The sequence below is a fragment of the Phasianus colchicus genome, chromosome 4 (genome assembly GCF_987193195.1).
Source record: "Phasianus colchicus chromosome 4, bPhaCol1.hap1.1, whole genome shotgun sequence".
In the NCBI taxonomy this organism is placed as follows: domain Eukaryota; kingdom Metazoa; phylum Chordata; class Aves; order Galliformes; family Phasianidae; genus Phasianus; species Phasianus colchicus.
This window is the reverse complement of record NC_143439.1, coordinates 15,127,104-15,142,465: the sequence shown is the minus strand read 5'-3', so window position 1 is coordinate 15,142,465 and position 15,362 is coordinate 15,127,104. Positions and strand designations below refer to the sequence as shown.

The following is a 15,362-nucleotide window of genomic DNA, read 5'->3' as shown; positions in this document are numbered from 1 at the left end:
AAAATTAACCAAAAAATCTAAATGATGAATTTGTAAATTAGTTGTATGTATATGGCATTATATGTATGTATATGGCATAAAAATATTTTGTTTATATGATTCATGTCCAGTGGGAGGAAAACCTAGTGTTTACACTTCCCTTAGGAATGTTTATTACTGTGACATTGTTCTCTGCTATTCTGCCCTGTCTTCTCAGCTTCGTTTTAAAGAACCAATAATAGGGACTTGTAGGAATTATTTCTGTGCTGTCATCTTCATGTCATCTTCTTCAAATCCTCCTTTGTTTCCCTCTTCCTCTGTACTGTATTGTGGGTCCTTTTTCCTTAATAAGGCCTTTCAACAACTTAATTTTTCCTGCCTTTATGACCTAACAGGTTTCTGTGTCAGTTCCTCATTGTTCAGTAATTCCCATTTTGATCCTTGTTTATTTCTTCTGTCTGTAATTTCCTTCCAGATCTTGTCTTTGAAATACTATTTGAAAAAGTTCTGTTTATTTAACAAATCAGTGTGTGTATGGTGTGTGTGTATATATTTTACCACTTTATATTACCTACTTGTTGTCAGAGCTCAGAAAGCGTTCAGAATATAAGCTACTGATGTTTCTGTAAGACACGCTTCATTGGGTGTTGAAGTAAAATGATGAATAATGTGTAACTTGTGTAGCAAAGTTTTGATGGGACAAGATACTTCAGAACTCCATATGGGCATAGTTTGGTGTCTTAAGACTTGTAAGGAAATGATTACAATAAATAGAAAAAGATACGCTGAAAAACAAAGGTGGTGCTTCCACAGTTGCTAATTTCATTCTCTCATCGAGGTGTTCTTGAGATAAGGTTTTTTCCTTTCTTCATAATGGATTGAATTACCTGAGCAATGCTATTCGTATTTAATGGAATGTATTAATGTTAATTTATTTGTTCAAAAGATTGGTGCTTGTTTATATCAGCTTATGAATAAATGAGAGTTCTGATGCTATTATTTATAGTAGCTTTAAAATATTAATGAGATGAAATCAAGGTTTTGTGAGAAATTTAGGTATTTTTTTCCCCTTTCTGAGTAATCTATTGTAACAAGAAAGCATACAGGATTCCATACTTTGTTATCAGAGAGGAAGGATTTGTTTGCATTTTCTGTCATCTTGTTAGAACAAATCAGCAAATAGGGACTGTCTTTTGTGGGGGGGAGGGGGGAAAAACCCCATGAGATAAACTTAAAAAAGAAGTGATTTTAAGCTTTCACACAAATATGTTATCTCAGCTTTAGAGAATCCAGAGGCTACAGATTTTTTTTACAGCTGAGAAGATATTTCCACCAGGTTCTCAATTTGTGTTTCTTTTCCTCTTATCCTGTTCTGTTGCTACTTGTTGTCAGGCAGCGTAAGGATATTGCTGAATCTGTACTACTATGTAATTAAATTTGTGTTTAGGAAGCCTGTTTTTCACTATTGCTACTGTTAAATGTAAGTGCATAAGTAGAAAGGGATGCTAGGAGGAATGTCTTCAGGAACCTGCATGCAAAGGTTTGGGTTGATGTCATAAACAACAAAAAAGGCTTAAAATGAAACTAAGTTTTTAAATAATACAGATGTTTATATTATAAGGTCAGAGGAGGCTGTTGTGATTTAGTCTGACTTCCAGATTACACAAGGCATGAGTATTGCTGAATCAATCCAACTTTGGACCAGTTCATGTTTTCCTTTCTGCTGAAATGATACCTCCTGTTGGTAGCCCACAGCAGTCTGATTCTAACCATGCTAAGTTTGTAGTGAAAGCCTCATCAATCTGTGTCAACTAATTTGTTGGTCAGTATGGCACATTTTTGAGTTTTGAGTTGCATAGTTTTAATTTGACTATAACATGAATAGTAAAATTAATTAATTAGTAAAATACAAAAATAGAATTTGGTTGTCTGTAGGTGATCTTTATAAAGAAACAAATACTAATTTTTCATGTCTGAATGTTTTTTTTGTAGTTTAACACAGCAGCCAAGCAGCTGATAGAATTGGATAAGCCCTCAGGTTCTGCTGTAGACTCTGGAGAAGGTACCTCTGGGGCAGCCCTCAACAATTCAGTCCAAAAGCACAGTGATACTAAGAAAAACACCAAAAAACGACACTCTTTTACCTCCCTCACTATGTCCAACAAATCCTCACAGTCTTCTCAAAATCGCCACTCGATGGAAATTAGTCCTCCTGTCCTCATCAGCTCTAGCAACCCAACTGCAGCAGCACGCATAAGTGAGCTGACAGGACTTTCTTGTAGTGCCCCTTCTCAGGTAATTTACGTGAAATTAAGTATAAATGATGCTTTATTTTTTAAGTAACTAGAAAGGCTTCTTGCATTGTTTACTCCAAATTATTTCTTACACGCAGTTAATATTATGATGTCACAAAGCTCATCTTCAAAGTTTACGTTTTAAAGAAACATATTTAAATTGGTCCTTAAAAAATGATTGCAGATATTTTTGGTCTTGTGAGTTGTTTTTTTTTTACTGCTCTTAAATTTTAGAAGTGATGACTTAATTTCTTCATTTTCTTCTAAATTGAATATAATACTGGATATCAATAAAGCATATGCAAATAAAAGGTAAATTCAGTGTGAATGTTGCATATATTCCAGAAATGTACTACGTTAATCTGGTGATGAAAAGTAGTAGTAGTTATCTGGCATAATTTATTTGTTAATCTCATGCTTCTTCAAAGCCTTTACTTACAAGTGACAGCAGTTGGTGAGCAATTGTCTGCTTCACATAAAGAATGCATTTTGAGAGTGGAGATAGTAATGTTCAATATGTAGTTCAGTGCATCTCTAACATTTCAGAAGTATCAGAATTTTTTTTTAATGAGAAGCTTGATCCAGTACCTTTTTCGTGAGTATCTAACCCAAAAATATTTCTGTTGTAAAATTTTGGGTGGTAGAATGCTGATGGTTTTGACCACGAAGCTTACACCTGTGTAAAAAACTGTTCCCATAAAGCTAATCAGAACTGACTCTGTTGTTCTTTGCTTTTTTTTTTCCCAACAGGTTCATATTGGTACTACAGGGCTAATTGTGACTCCACCCCCTAGCAGCCCAGTCACAACAGGGCCTTCATTTACCTTCCCATCGGAAGTTACCTACCAAGCTGCTCTTGGTGTAAGTATTTTTAAGGAAACTCAGCCTTCTCATACATCTTTGGTCTGTACAGTCACTTTTCTTTCTGGAGTTCTGATACACTGATTTGAAATAGTGATCTTATGATGGTGACCTGTGTAATAGATGATAGTATCAACTACAGCAGAGACATTTTTTATAAAAATAATTCTCGCATCATGTGATCCCTATCAATTTCTCTAGTTTTCCTCAATCTGTTAGACTTCTTTGATCCCATTGTCCAGAAAGTACTTGCAAGCACTGGGCAGACAAATTTGTTGTTGATACTCATGTTAGGCAGAATACAATTCTAGTTAATGTATTTGCTGCGAGCATAAGATATTGATTTGATGTGTGAGCAAGATGCTTAGTTTTGGAGAGGATGGGTTAGAAAGGATTTAAAGCATAATTTCATATTTTCTATTAGAAGAGCTTTTTTTCTCTTAGTGGCACTTTTTCTTGTTATTAAAAATCAGTAGTTCTTAATTTGATACCAGTGTGGAAAAACATTCTGGTGTTGGTGCAAAGTCATTAAACTACCTTGGGTGCTTTAGTTGCATAAGCTTGTTCAAAAGCAATCTCACCATCAGTACCCATAGGAATTAAATTACAGTGCTAAATGCAGCGTGGAGTGAACCTTTGCCACATGATTGTCCTGTATCCTGCAGTGATGCTTTCTCTTTGTGATAACTAGGTTCCTGGTTATGTTTCCAATTAGGCATATAATTCCCATTGAGAATCTAAATTATTCTCCGCCACCCTCTTTAAAAGCCAATAACCTTCTGTACATAATGTTCCATTTCTTAACTTGTTTTCAGCATGGTTAGAATACAAGCTGACAGCTCAGGCTATGGTTAGATGGTTCTTTTCCTATAGGTGATATTAGATGATTTGTAGTCACAGAGTGAAGTTCATCTTTAGATTCTGCTTTTTCACTTGCTTCAGAAACGTATTTTAATTTTAGAACTATGCAGAACAGCTCTGATAGGAGAGAAAGTGATGATTTTTTCCCTTTACATATGTTTTCCCCTCTGGAAACACCCTCCCTAACGTTTTGAGCATTAACTTGAAGCTACAGAACAGTTGTGCTGTATGATACAATATTCCAGTGGTTGGCTTGAGTCTTTTTGCCTTTGTATTTTTTTTTTTTTTTTGAGTATAAGCTCTTCTAAAAGCTTCCCTCCTTAGCTTTTCTCTTCATTTATGAACACTATTCAAACAACTGGAGGGCTGAGATGGAGCAAGGAGCGTTTCACTTTTGCATGAATATGATTTGATTGGATACTGCACCTGTTGATTGTTTTGGTGTTTATGACAGTATTTAAGGTAATTGATTGTTCTTTGAGAGCAAGCCATTTGATACAACTTGTTTTGCTTCGTGCTGAGCTCAGATAAAGGAAGGAGGAAGAAATAAGAAAGCATGTGTGTAATTCACAGCGATGAACAGGAAGCTATATTCCTTTGCTGTAATTTAGGAAAGGGATGTACTTCGTGTGAAGGATGAGCCACTGAGCACTGTCACTATTGGGAAGTAGCAGGGGAGAACCTCAGATTTGTCCCAGAGAAATCTGGAAAGACTACTGCAAGAATGATGAGGCCTTTGTGCTTTAGATACAGGAGGCATTGTTCTTGCAGGCTCTCATCATGATGGCTGATTTCAGCCTCTTAGATGTTTGCTGGGAAAGCAACACGGCGAGCTACAAAGCAATCAAGGAGATTCCTGGAGTCCATTAACTATAACTTCCTGGTCTAGATACTGAACAGACCAACCAGAGATGAAGCATTAGTGGACAGTGGACCAGTTGCTCACCAATGCAGGAGAGATTCTTAAAGAGGTTAATATTGAAGGCAATTTGGGCTATAGTTGACCACACACAGAGTGAGTTTGTGATCTCAATGAATATGGGCCTGGCATAGAGCAGTCAGGATCTTGAACTGGCCTCAAGTTGCACCAGGGGAGGTTTAGGTTGGTTATAAGGAAGAACTTTACAGAAAGGGTTGTTAAGCACTGGAATAGGCTTAACAGGGAGATGGTTGAGTCACCATCCCTGGATGTGTTTAAAAACCATTTGGATGTGGTGCTCACACAAAGAATACAGGGATGCTGTCTAGATGTGCAGTGAAGACAGGCTGAGGGAACTGGGCTCCTTCAACCTGGAGAACAGAAGGCTCCAAGAAGACCTCACTGCAGCCTTCCCGTATTTGAAGGGAGATTATAAATAGGGGAGAGACCCAACTGTTTGCACGGTCTGACAGTGACAGGACAAGGGAAAGAAAGGGGGGAGATTTAGGTTAGGCAGGAATTCTTTACAGCCTGCTCTTAACTTCTGTAAGACAGATGTGGATTTTTTAGAGAAGATGTTTTACCTGTCTTGTTTAGGTAAAAAGTCACTCTTATTGAAATGACTTCCTAGCCTCCAAATCTGAGACTCTTGTATCTGCTTACAATTATAGGATGACACTTCAGTTTATTATGTGCTTTTTACAGTAGTTCAGAAGATGCCAATTGCATTCATTTTATTTTGTTCCCTTTTGGAGATGGTATTTGGTACCAGAAGTTGTGTGAGCTGTATGTTACAAATTTGTAGCCAATACTGACACAAATAACAATTGAGTGCTTGTGTTGAATGGCCACATATGCTGTCTGCTGCATGGATCTCATCAGCACATTTTTATTTGTATTAAGAAAGCCTGTGGTAATTGAAGTTTTATTTTACAGCTTTAAACTAGTTCTTTTGCCAGCAGCATGAAATCTCATTTTGAGGTTTGGTTCTTTGAAATTGAAGAAGCTATGAACTGAAACAAACTTCTCATAGCTGAGGCTTTTGACTGATGCTATCACTTAAAGTGTTCTCTGGAACTTCAAACTACAGCTTTGTCCTCGAAAGAGACATTAATTGGTCTTCTCTTCTTGGCTACTGGTGTTTTTAAACCTTGTAGACAATTAGTACATTTGAAGTTCTTTATAAGATATATATATATATATAGCAGATGTCAAGTTCAATAGTTGTTGGGTGGCACATGCAATTATGTAAGCCACATTTACTTGGGAGGGAGCTCTTGGATGTAGTTTATAAGGCAGTTATCTAATGGAGGAGATCCAGTTGCAATAGTCTTTGCCAAAAAAAAGGAAAAGTTAGGGGAAGTATGTGACTCAAGCTGTGACACAGAAGAAAGAGGTAAAATACACCACAGCTAAGTTCATTACATTCATAAGCAGCATAAGAAAAACAGACTAACAACAACAGATAGCTTACCATCCTTTCATTCTGTCTTCTATATTCTCTTGAGGTGTGGAGTGTGTTTTGGACTGCAGTTGCCCAGATACCCATACTCCTACCTATTCAAGTTAAATATGTTATATTTGAAATAGTGATATATGCAAAATAGATGGTCTATATTTGGATGATTTACATTAGTTTACATGCTGAAGGTTTCTAAAATTTAAAAAATCCCTGTTTCTGGTTCTGTTTGTTCTCTCACCCACCCACCCACACAAAAATTGCCCTTCTGTGCTAAAGTACATAAGATAGCTTGTGTCTCATCATTAACAGATCAGACTGTGAGAATTGTAGTATACCAATGACTTACAACTCTCTTTCATGTTGTTCCAGCTGATTCAGTAGTGTACATCAGGAGGAGGTTTAAACAAGAACTGAGTTTAAACCAACAAATATTCAAACTTATGCTGCTAAGGGGAAGCAGCTGAAAGAAATGATGAGGTTTTATCTGAGAGGCCTGCTCTTGATAATGCATAGTTCAGGAATTTTGTTAAACACGAGCCTTAATTTGTTAGCTCTGAGGGGTTTGTGTGAGTTGTATATTTTTTTCTATGCCTTGTGAGAATGAAGATAGTTAGTTAATATTTTTTCCACCATTTTGCCTTTTGTTCTGGTGAGCTGATTGCTGGTCTGCAGCTGACTAATACGGGAATGAAGCCTAAATATATTTAAAATTAGTAATATATGTGAGTTACTAGAACACGCTTAAAAGTACAGTTTGACATTTATAACATAATTATCAAATTGTATAGTGTTCCATCTTTGAATTAAGAAACAATCATCATGCTTCAGAGATGCATGGAAGATGCCATTTTATGCTGAAAGTACATTTGCTGTCTGAAGAGCCGTTGCAGCAAGTTTCTTTTTTTTTTTTTTTTTACCAACTCAACTGTCTGATATAAAAAATACTTAAAATTATTTTGAGAAGTATATTTTATTAAATCATATGGAGCTTGCATATATTCTTTCACAAAATGCTGACTATGGAGACCATCAAAACTAGCTTGTGCTAAAGGTGGGTATGTTTCTCAATAGCTACAAAAATAGCTAAATGTTGGAAAACTTACTGAAAGCTTGACTAGAGCATTTGGGCCCGTTTTATTAAGCTGTAGCAGTGCCAGCAGAGAAGCAGTTGTCTTCTAAAGCCTATCAGGTAGTCTGTTTAAATTCCTGAGTATTTGCCCAGTCTTTAGGGGTTTAATTGGGCTGTGGCTCACTGCACGTTTCATTACCATAGTAATAGACATGGGGAGGGAATGGAGCAAAATAAAATAGAGCTGGGAATGTGCCTTTATTGCTGCTAAAAATTCTATCTGTATTGTGATCTGATAAGTACAACACCCAGCATTTATAACTTTGGAGATGCAGGAAGTATGAAATAGCGATGCCTTGGTGTGTGGATAGGTGTAAAGATTTCACAGAATGGCTTCAAGGATCATGAATCTCCAACTCCCCTGCCACATGCAGGGCCACCAACCTCCACATTTAATACCAGACCAGGCTGCCCAGAGCTCAATCCAATCTGGCCTTGAACACCTCCAGGGACAGGGCATCACAACCTCTCTGGGCAGCTGTTCCAGCACCTCACCACTCTCTCTGTAAAAACTTGAATTTCAAGCTGATCATCTCCAATATGCATTTGCAGGTTCCACCATGTGTAACTGAATCTGCATTCCCCCAGAAAGATTAGAATTTATACTATTTAATACAGTTGCCTAAAAGTTAGTTGCTTATATTCAATTTGGATTCATACACGATGTTTGCTGAAGCTGACTGGGAGAGGAAATTCTGCTGTGAAGCAATGAAAGAGAAATGCAAGTATTTCAGAACAGAAGATATTTTAAAAATACTGAATTGGTAGGAGTCTAGAATGTGAAGTGTATCTACAGCTCTTATAAAAGTTGTTAGTATCAAAGCTCACAGTTATTTTTCACAGCTCCTTTGTTTTGGTTACAGTTGGTCTGGTTTAAAAAAAGAAAAATAATGCAGGATTAGAAAAATAAAGTATTTTGCAATTTATGTTTCTATTCATACCTAATTAAGCATAAGAAGTTTGACAGAAACTATGGTTGCTGTAAGAGACCATCAGCTTTCTCTAGGTTTTGTACCATTTGATCATGTAATACTTTACTGTGTCTTTACTTTCTGTACTAGTCTTACCTTGTCATCTTTTTATTAATGCTCACACAATGCAGTGAGGTACTAATCCCACAGTGTGGAAATACTTTGTCTGCACCTTTTTGTTTAGGAAAACAACAAGCTTTTAGAAGTAGGTTGGTTGAGGGGAATTAAAATTACTTTCAATGCATTTATATGCAGATGTACTGAGTGAGCCAGGCAGCGTTTCAGTACATTTTGTTAATTTCTATTTTTGTGGGGTTTTTTCTAGATCTCAGCACAAATTAGAGCATTAAAGATTGATTTAAGTCCGAGATCATGTATGAAATGAATTCTGTTTTACATTTTGAAATATGTGAGGTTTGTTTTTTATTTGTTTGTTGTAATACAAATAATTATTTTTGGAAGGAGGAAAGAAAAGTTCTGCTTTTCTGAGATAATTTTCCCAGGAGTGTCAGTACACAAGCTCCTAAAGAATTGTCTGAGGCTTTATAGAGCAGAAGGTAACAATTGCTCCATTGAGTCTCAAAAGGCATAGAATCCTGTAGGCAGAACCCCTGTTAATATCTGCCTGGAAAGGAACTTTGCCTTTTTACTGGAGTGTTTGTTAAAGATTACCAATCTCGATAATACTGAATTTCAAAAGCTAACCCTTTAAACTAGAAGAATAAGTGAAAGCAGTAACAATAGCTCAGTGGCTATGATCTCATGTTGTGCTTGCTTTTTGTTACCCATACATCAAAAGAAATTTTCCCCCAAAAGGGGTGGTTTGGGGTGCACTGCTCTTGAATGGTATATTATGTTTCAGCTTCAGGTTACAAAAACAGTAATGTTTTGAAGTACAGTCAGCAGTAGGATGCAAAATCAGCCCCCTGGAAGGCCTCTGAATTTCCATTGAGTCCTATCCTAAAAGATGTTATAATTAGAAACAATGCCATCAGTTTTTCCTCCAAGATTACTTGTCCTTTGCTTAATTAGCTGCCAAGACTTCAAGATTTAAACTTGAAAAAGCAAAACGCAAGCAATTCAAACTCTGTATTTCACCAGTAGGCAGTAGAATGTTGAACTTTGTTTGTTTGCTTCTTTAGCATATCGTACTTCTGTTTGATGAGTTGAATCAGCTGAAAAAAATATTGCTGTTTGTTTTTTGTTTTTCCCCTCAAAATATCAGAATATGAATCCCCCTCTTCCACCACCACCTCTGTCTGCTGCAGTTGTTGCATCAGCCTCTTCTGGACCTCAGCCTGCAGGTGTAATTCAGAGGTCTGCATCAGGATCTGCTGACCAAATGGCACATTTAAGACCACAGACTCGTCCAAGTGTGTAAGTAAAATTGAAACATTCTGCCAATCAGAAAAATGCAACGTGATCAGTAACTTCATTTTGTAATTAATTCGTGTCAGCTGGTTATGTTTGCTGAAATTCCCAAAAGCCACACGTACTACTTTAAACAAAAGCATAATGGTGGTATCCTCAGATGGCCTTAGTACTGAGTGTTATTCATGTCATAAGTAAATATCAGCTGATGCCGTTTGTTTAAAAAAAAAATACCTCACTTCAAAAATGTAAAGCATTTATCATGCAGAATATGAATGAATCCTGAAGTTAGTGATGAAGACTGTGTAGCTTACTTGTGGCAAACAGTGGAGTGAATTTATTCAAACTTTTCTGTTATGAGTGGAATGAAAAGACTGTTCTCATATGGAATAATTCATGCTAAGACATAGAAATACTGTTCCTCATTTAGTCTGTTATATTAGCAAGTTATTGTCAGTCTGCTTATGTAAGTTGCAATTGAAATTTGATTGAGGATTCTACAGTTCAGTTAATTACTGGGTGTCAGTTTGAAATGAAGGCAGAAAGCTGCTAGCTAGCATTATGTTTTCACGCTTCTACAAGCAAGTGTGCATGATCCTTCTGGTTGAAAATATTTTGTATACTAACATGTACTCGTGACAACATCTTTCTTGGAAACTTCACTGTATGCAGATGGGAGAATAAGAAAGGGGAGGAAAAAAAGAACAACATTAAGGAGTGGTTGAGCCATCTGATAGGACACATCTTAATTATGCAAGGACCTCTATTGTCCTGTCTTGGTTTTTATTGTTGTGCCAGGCTTCATTCCTCTCCAAAAGAGTACCCATCTTGTGTAGCAGGTGCATCTGGATTTGGGCCTTTCATTGGTGTCAAGCATTTTTAACACTGCTTCTTGTGGATCATTATTGCTTACTGCCGTTAATCAAGTTCCATCTCATTTATTCCCATCTTCCATCTTCAAAGGATTGCTTTATTTGGGGATACTAATGAAATTTGCAATGATTTAACTAAAAGGGAAGTTAATGAACACCAATTAAAGCACATCATTTGCTTTCCTGCAGAGGTTCATTACAGGGCTTGAGACACAGTTTTCCACAAATATCTTTCTTAAAAAAGAAGAAAAAAAAAAAGTAAAACGCTTCTCAACTCTCACTGTTATTTAAGTTGTGTTGTATTATGCAGTAATGCTACTTTGCAAGGAAAAAAAACTGTAATAACTGCTAGCTAACTTAACTATGAATGTCAAGTTCTTGTAAAACTTGGCATGTCATATATTAGAAGCAGGTGTAGTGAGAGAGGTGGGTTTTGGTGGGATCTGCAGCTGATCAACATTTATTTAATTAAGATCACTAAATTAAGAAAATGGAAGTAATGTGAAGTGCAATTAGGAGAATATTATTTAATGGTCATTGCTTCCAGTGATATTGTCAGACTTCTGCTTTAATATTGCAACCATGGGATGGATCAACTATCATGTAGCCTTTTCTACCACATCTTCTCATTTTTGACTCTGAACTCTCTCTGGTTCAGAAATGCAAGTGATATTTTTAATCGTTCTAGTTTTAACAACTACATCTACTTTGCTGTCTTTCAGATATATTGCCATATACCCTTATACTCCTCGAAAAGAGGATGAACTGGAATTGCGGAAGGGAGAAATGTTCTTAGTATTTGAACGCTGCCAAGATGGCTGGTTCAAGGGAACTTCCATGCATACAAGCAAGATTGGTGTTTTTCCTGGCAACTACGTGGCTCCAGCTACGAGGTATATTTTTAAATGAGTGTCTAAATAGTTTTTCTAGTTTCAGGTCCAAAATGATTGCATATTTAATCCTAACGCTAGGTACTGGAAGAGCTGCAGATGAGTGTCAGTATGCCTTGTATTTCAGTATTTTGTTATTAAATTTTGACAGGACAGTGACAAGTGCATCGCAAACGAAAGTTCCCATGTCTACTGCTGGTCAAACAGGACGAGTGGTAACTGTGGTCAGCCCTTCCACTGCTGGTGGGACATCTCAGAAGCTCCAGGGGAATGGTGTGGCAGTGAACTCTAGCACCGTACCCACAGCTGTGGTTTCTGCAGCACATATCCAAACTAGCCCACAAACCAAGGTCCTTATGCACGTGACAGGACAAATGACAGTCAACCAGGCTCGCAACGCAGTTAGAACAGGTAAAAGAAAACAATTGAACAAAAAGCTTTGTATGTGCAGTAGTATCTTTGTGGTAGACAAACTGTAGGTCTGTTTGAGCAGGTTGTCTGAGTCAGGATATGTATAAATATGTTGGGTTTCTTAAGCATTTTTTAAGTAGTCTTATAGAGCTGAATATTTTCTAGAATTCCAGTGTAACTCTCTGAATTTTTGAATCTTTTATTATTCTCTTCCAATCAATTGTATGCACATAAGTAGTACTTCTCCTGTTGGAAAATTACATATAGGTGCTTTAGTTGGAATTACTTTTCTTTTCCAATGGTACCTGGAAGAGTCATAGCTTATTTTTCATGTTAACAGTATACAGATAATTACATAACTTCAGATTACTGTACGTCAGCAGTACTTTTAAATTATCTCTGATTATCTTTGAAGGTGCTAGAATTTTTTTTTCTCAGGGCTCAGCATTGGTCTTTAGGCTTTCTAGTTTGTTGTCTGCAATTGACTGTAATGTCTTCCAGCTTTGACACTGAAACCCTTAGGACTGTACTGGCTTCAAGATGCACACCATCTATGTCATAAAATTTAATATTTCTGATAGGTATAACTCTGTCTTCTATGTATAGGACAGGTCACGTGATAGTGAAACATACCTTCTTATTATTTAAACCCCGATCTTAAAAGATTGATAATGCTGTTTTCAGGAGTTTTTGTGTTGTTCCACTGTAGATTTGCCAAGCTAGGAAAATAGCATGCAACTGGATCCTAATCTGTTTCAGTTGTTGGATTTTTTCTTTTCTTTTCTTTAGAAGAACAAGTCCAAAAACAACAATTAAAAACAAAACAAACAAAACCCCAAAACACAAAATCAACTTCCACTGAAAATTATCCTAGTGTTCCATCTTTCAGCCTTGTATTTAGGCTCTAAGGTCTCTTGGCTGAAAGAGTCATGAATGGAAATGTTTTTGGATTTGTTTTTTTTATTTACTAAATCCTAATTGCCAGAACAGAAGACAAAAGGAATTGCAAATGGTATAATCAGTTTAAGGATGATTGCTGCTTATGCTCTCAAAATCTATGGACTTGTGGAGCCCATCCTTCCTTCAGAGTCATGCAGCTCCCCAAACATCTTACATATGCTCAGATATCAGCACTGGGTCTGTTTCTGAAGGCAGGACCCATATATATGTCTTTAGATACTATATTTTCTTAATTGGCCCATCTTCCTACAGTCTGATCTTAGGCTGGAACAGATGCAATGATCCCTTGTTACAACTTCATTCTTTACTTTCATATTAAAAAAAAAAAAAGAGAACACCACCAGGTGCTATTGGCAGGCAGTAAGAGAAACTAAGCAAAACATACTTTCTTGCCTCTCAGGCACAGGTGGTTCCTACTTTAAATCCTTTCAAGCTCTCTAGAAGCTTGCAAGTGACTGTGCAAAAGAGAAAGCTCCTGTGAGCTCCAAAGGCTTTTCTGTTTCTGCATCTCGATGCTTCTGTCAAGATGAATACGCTCTTACAGTTTATTCAGCTGGAAAACATGACAGCACACTGCCCACCAACTTCTCAGGTCCCAAATGGAAAATGCAGAGCAGCAGGACTCTCTTCATTGGGAACTTAACACTGGATTGTGGTGTAAAAGTATACTGTTCAGTCACAACTATAGATCTGTTCCTTGTAAGGGCCTCTTTAACCAAAACTAAAGCAATAATGGCTGCTTTATATTCAAATGTTAGAGAGAACTATGTAGTCAGCATCTGAAATGTGATCATCTTGAACTTTTGCTGTCTGAGTATTACTCTCTTGATGAGGCTTCACAGGCTAACGCTGCAGTTTGTAGGGCTCTTCAGTTTCTGTTTAGCTTAGGACTTTGAGGATTGTTCTTCAAATTATCTTAGTGCCACTGAAGACAAGCAGTGTCTGAGGAGTTTGTATTCCTTCACCAAAAGGAACTGGGAAGGAAATGTATATTATACCTGTTTCATTAAGGATGAACTGTATGGAAATAGAGGTACTTCAGGTGCCTACCTGCAGTTTCTGTTACAGTTCAGAAAACAAAGCCAGAAAGCAATCCCATACTTTCACTTCATTGATTGTATGCAAGCATAGACATAACTTGCAAAACAGCAGGTACTTGCAAGAAAACTGGCTTTATCTTGCAAACAAGAGGTAGTTAATAATTGTTGGAATTCGTGTTGTTTTTTTGTTCTGTACTTTTTTTTAACAATCAAAAAGCTTGCCGCTTTTGGTTTTAGGCTAGCCTGTATTCTTATCATCTTCTTTTTGAAATGTTCATGATACTTAGAAAGATCTGATATGGTGGGAGACATCACATATCAAAAAGTATACGTAGCATTTAGTGCTGCTTTCTTTTTAAGAAAGAACTTGTGTTTCTTATCTCAGAGACTGTAATTGGATATAATACTTACTGTAGTATTGTTATATCAAACTTATGAACTGTGTCAGTCTTCTCTAATGCACTGTTGGTACAATCTACCAGGAGAATGAAGAGAGGAAAGCACTAGAGGCTTGATTCCAGGATATTACTTCTGTAACAAGCCTGAAACTCTTAATTTGTATCTGAAAAATCAAAATGAATTGATTTATTTGAGAAGTGCATGCACCATACCAGAGGGTTTACCCTTTCCTAGCTATTGAGTTTCAGCATATCTGAAGGAAAGACCCTGGTACAACAATGGAATGCTGCATTTAGCTGTGTATTGTTCAGGTGAGATGTCTGCACTTCATACCACCTGGTGGTACAGAGATGTCCAACCTGTTTATATGAGCTAAAGCACGTATTGTTGACAGTATTACTGTAACAAGCAATGTTGTTTCTTGGAAAGGATAAATTCATGTAGAGATCTGTGCTTTGCAGCTGGGCTGCAGCCCGGGTTAATATATTCATCCCTATGCTGCTCTCTAACTTTCAGTGTAATGTTGCTTTTATTTCACCAGGGGTATGAGTAAATCCATTTCTATATTTAAACATCCCAAGAGACAATAGCATATGTTTTCAGAAAAACCACTCATAGCAGTAATTGCCACTGTAGTTACTGTTTGAAAGACCCACTAAGTCTGTTGTGGCTTTTGTTTAGGGAAAACAATCCAATTATATTTTTAGCAGCTTCTGTAAAGGAGTGTTTCTTTCTGTATTGTTTTATGTGCACTGACAACTACATAGCATATAATAAGGAACAAACAAATTCCAGGCAGTATTTATCTAGCTCTTGTGAACATGCTTTTTGCAATTGAAGTACTTTGCTTAGCAGCTTGGACATCTCCACGATAGCTGCAGTGCTGTTAATCTTCCTGTGGCAGACTGATGTAAGTAGATTACTAGGCATATGCTGCTCCACT

The 15,362-nt window shown here is 36.9% G+C and overlaps 1 protein-coding gene across 2 annotated transcripts in view; it reads left to right on the top strand.

The window, feature by feature from the left end:
• The window catches only part of SH3RF1 (SH3 domain containing ring finger 1), a 74,970-nt gene that overhangs the window by 47,735 nt on the left and 11,873 nt on the right, over positions 1-15,362 (top strand). For both annotated transcript variants that reach the window (XM_031588787.2, XM_031588788.2), the window contains exons 5-9: positions 1,972-2,274; positions 3,024-3,134; positions 9,702-9,853; positions 11,442-11,612; positions 11,761-12,020. In XM_031588787.2, coding sequence (XP_031444647.1) covers positions 1,972-2,274; positions 3,024-3,134; positions 9,702-9,853; positions 11,442-11,612; positions 11,761-12,020 — 997 coding nt within the window. The remainder of the gene's footprint in view (positions 1-1,971; positions 2,275-3,023; positions 3,135-9,701; positions 9,854-11,441; positions 11,613-11,760; positions 12,021-15,362) is intronic.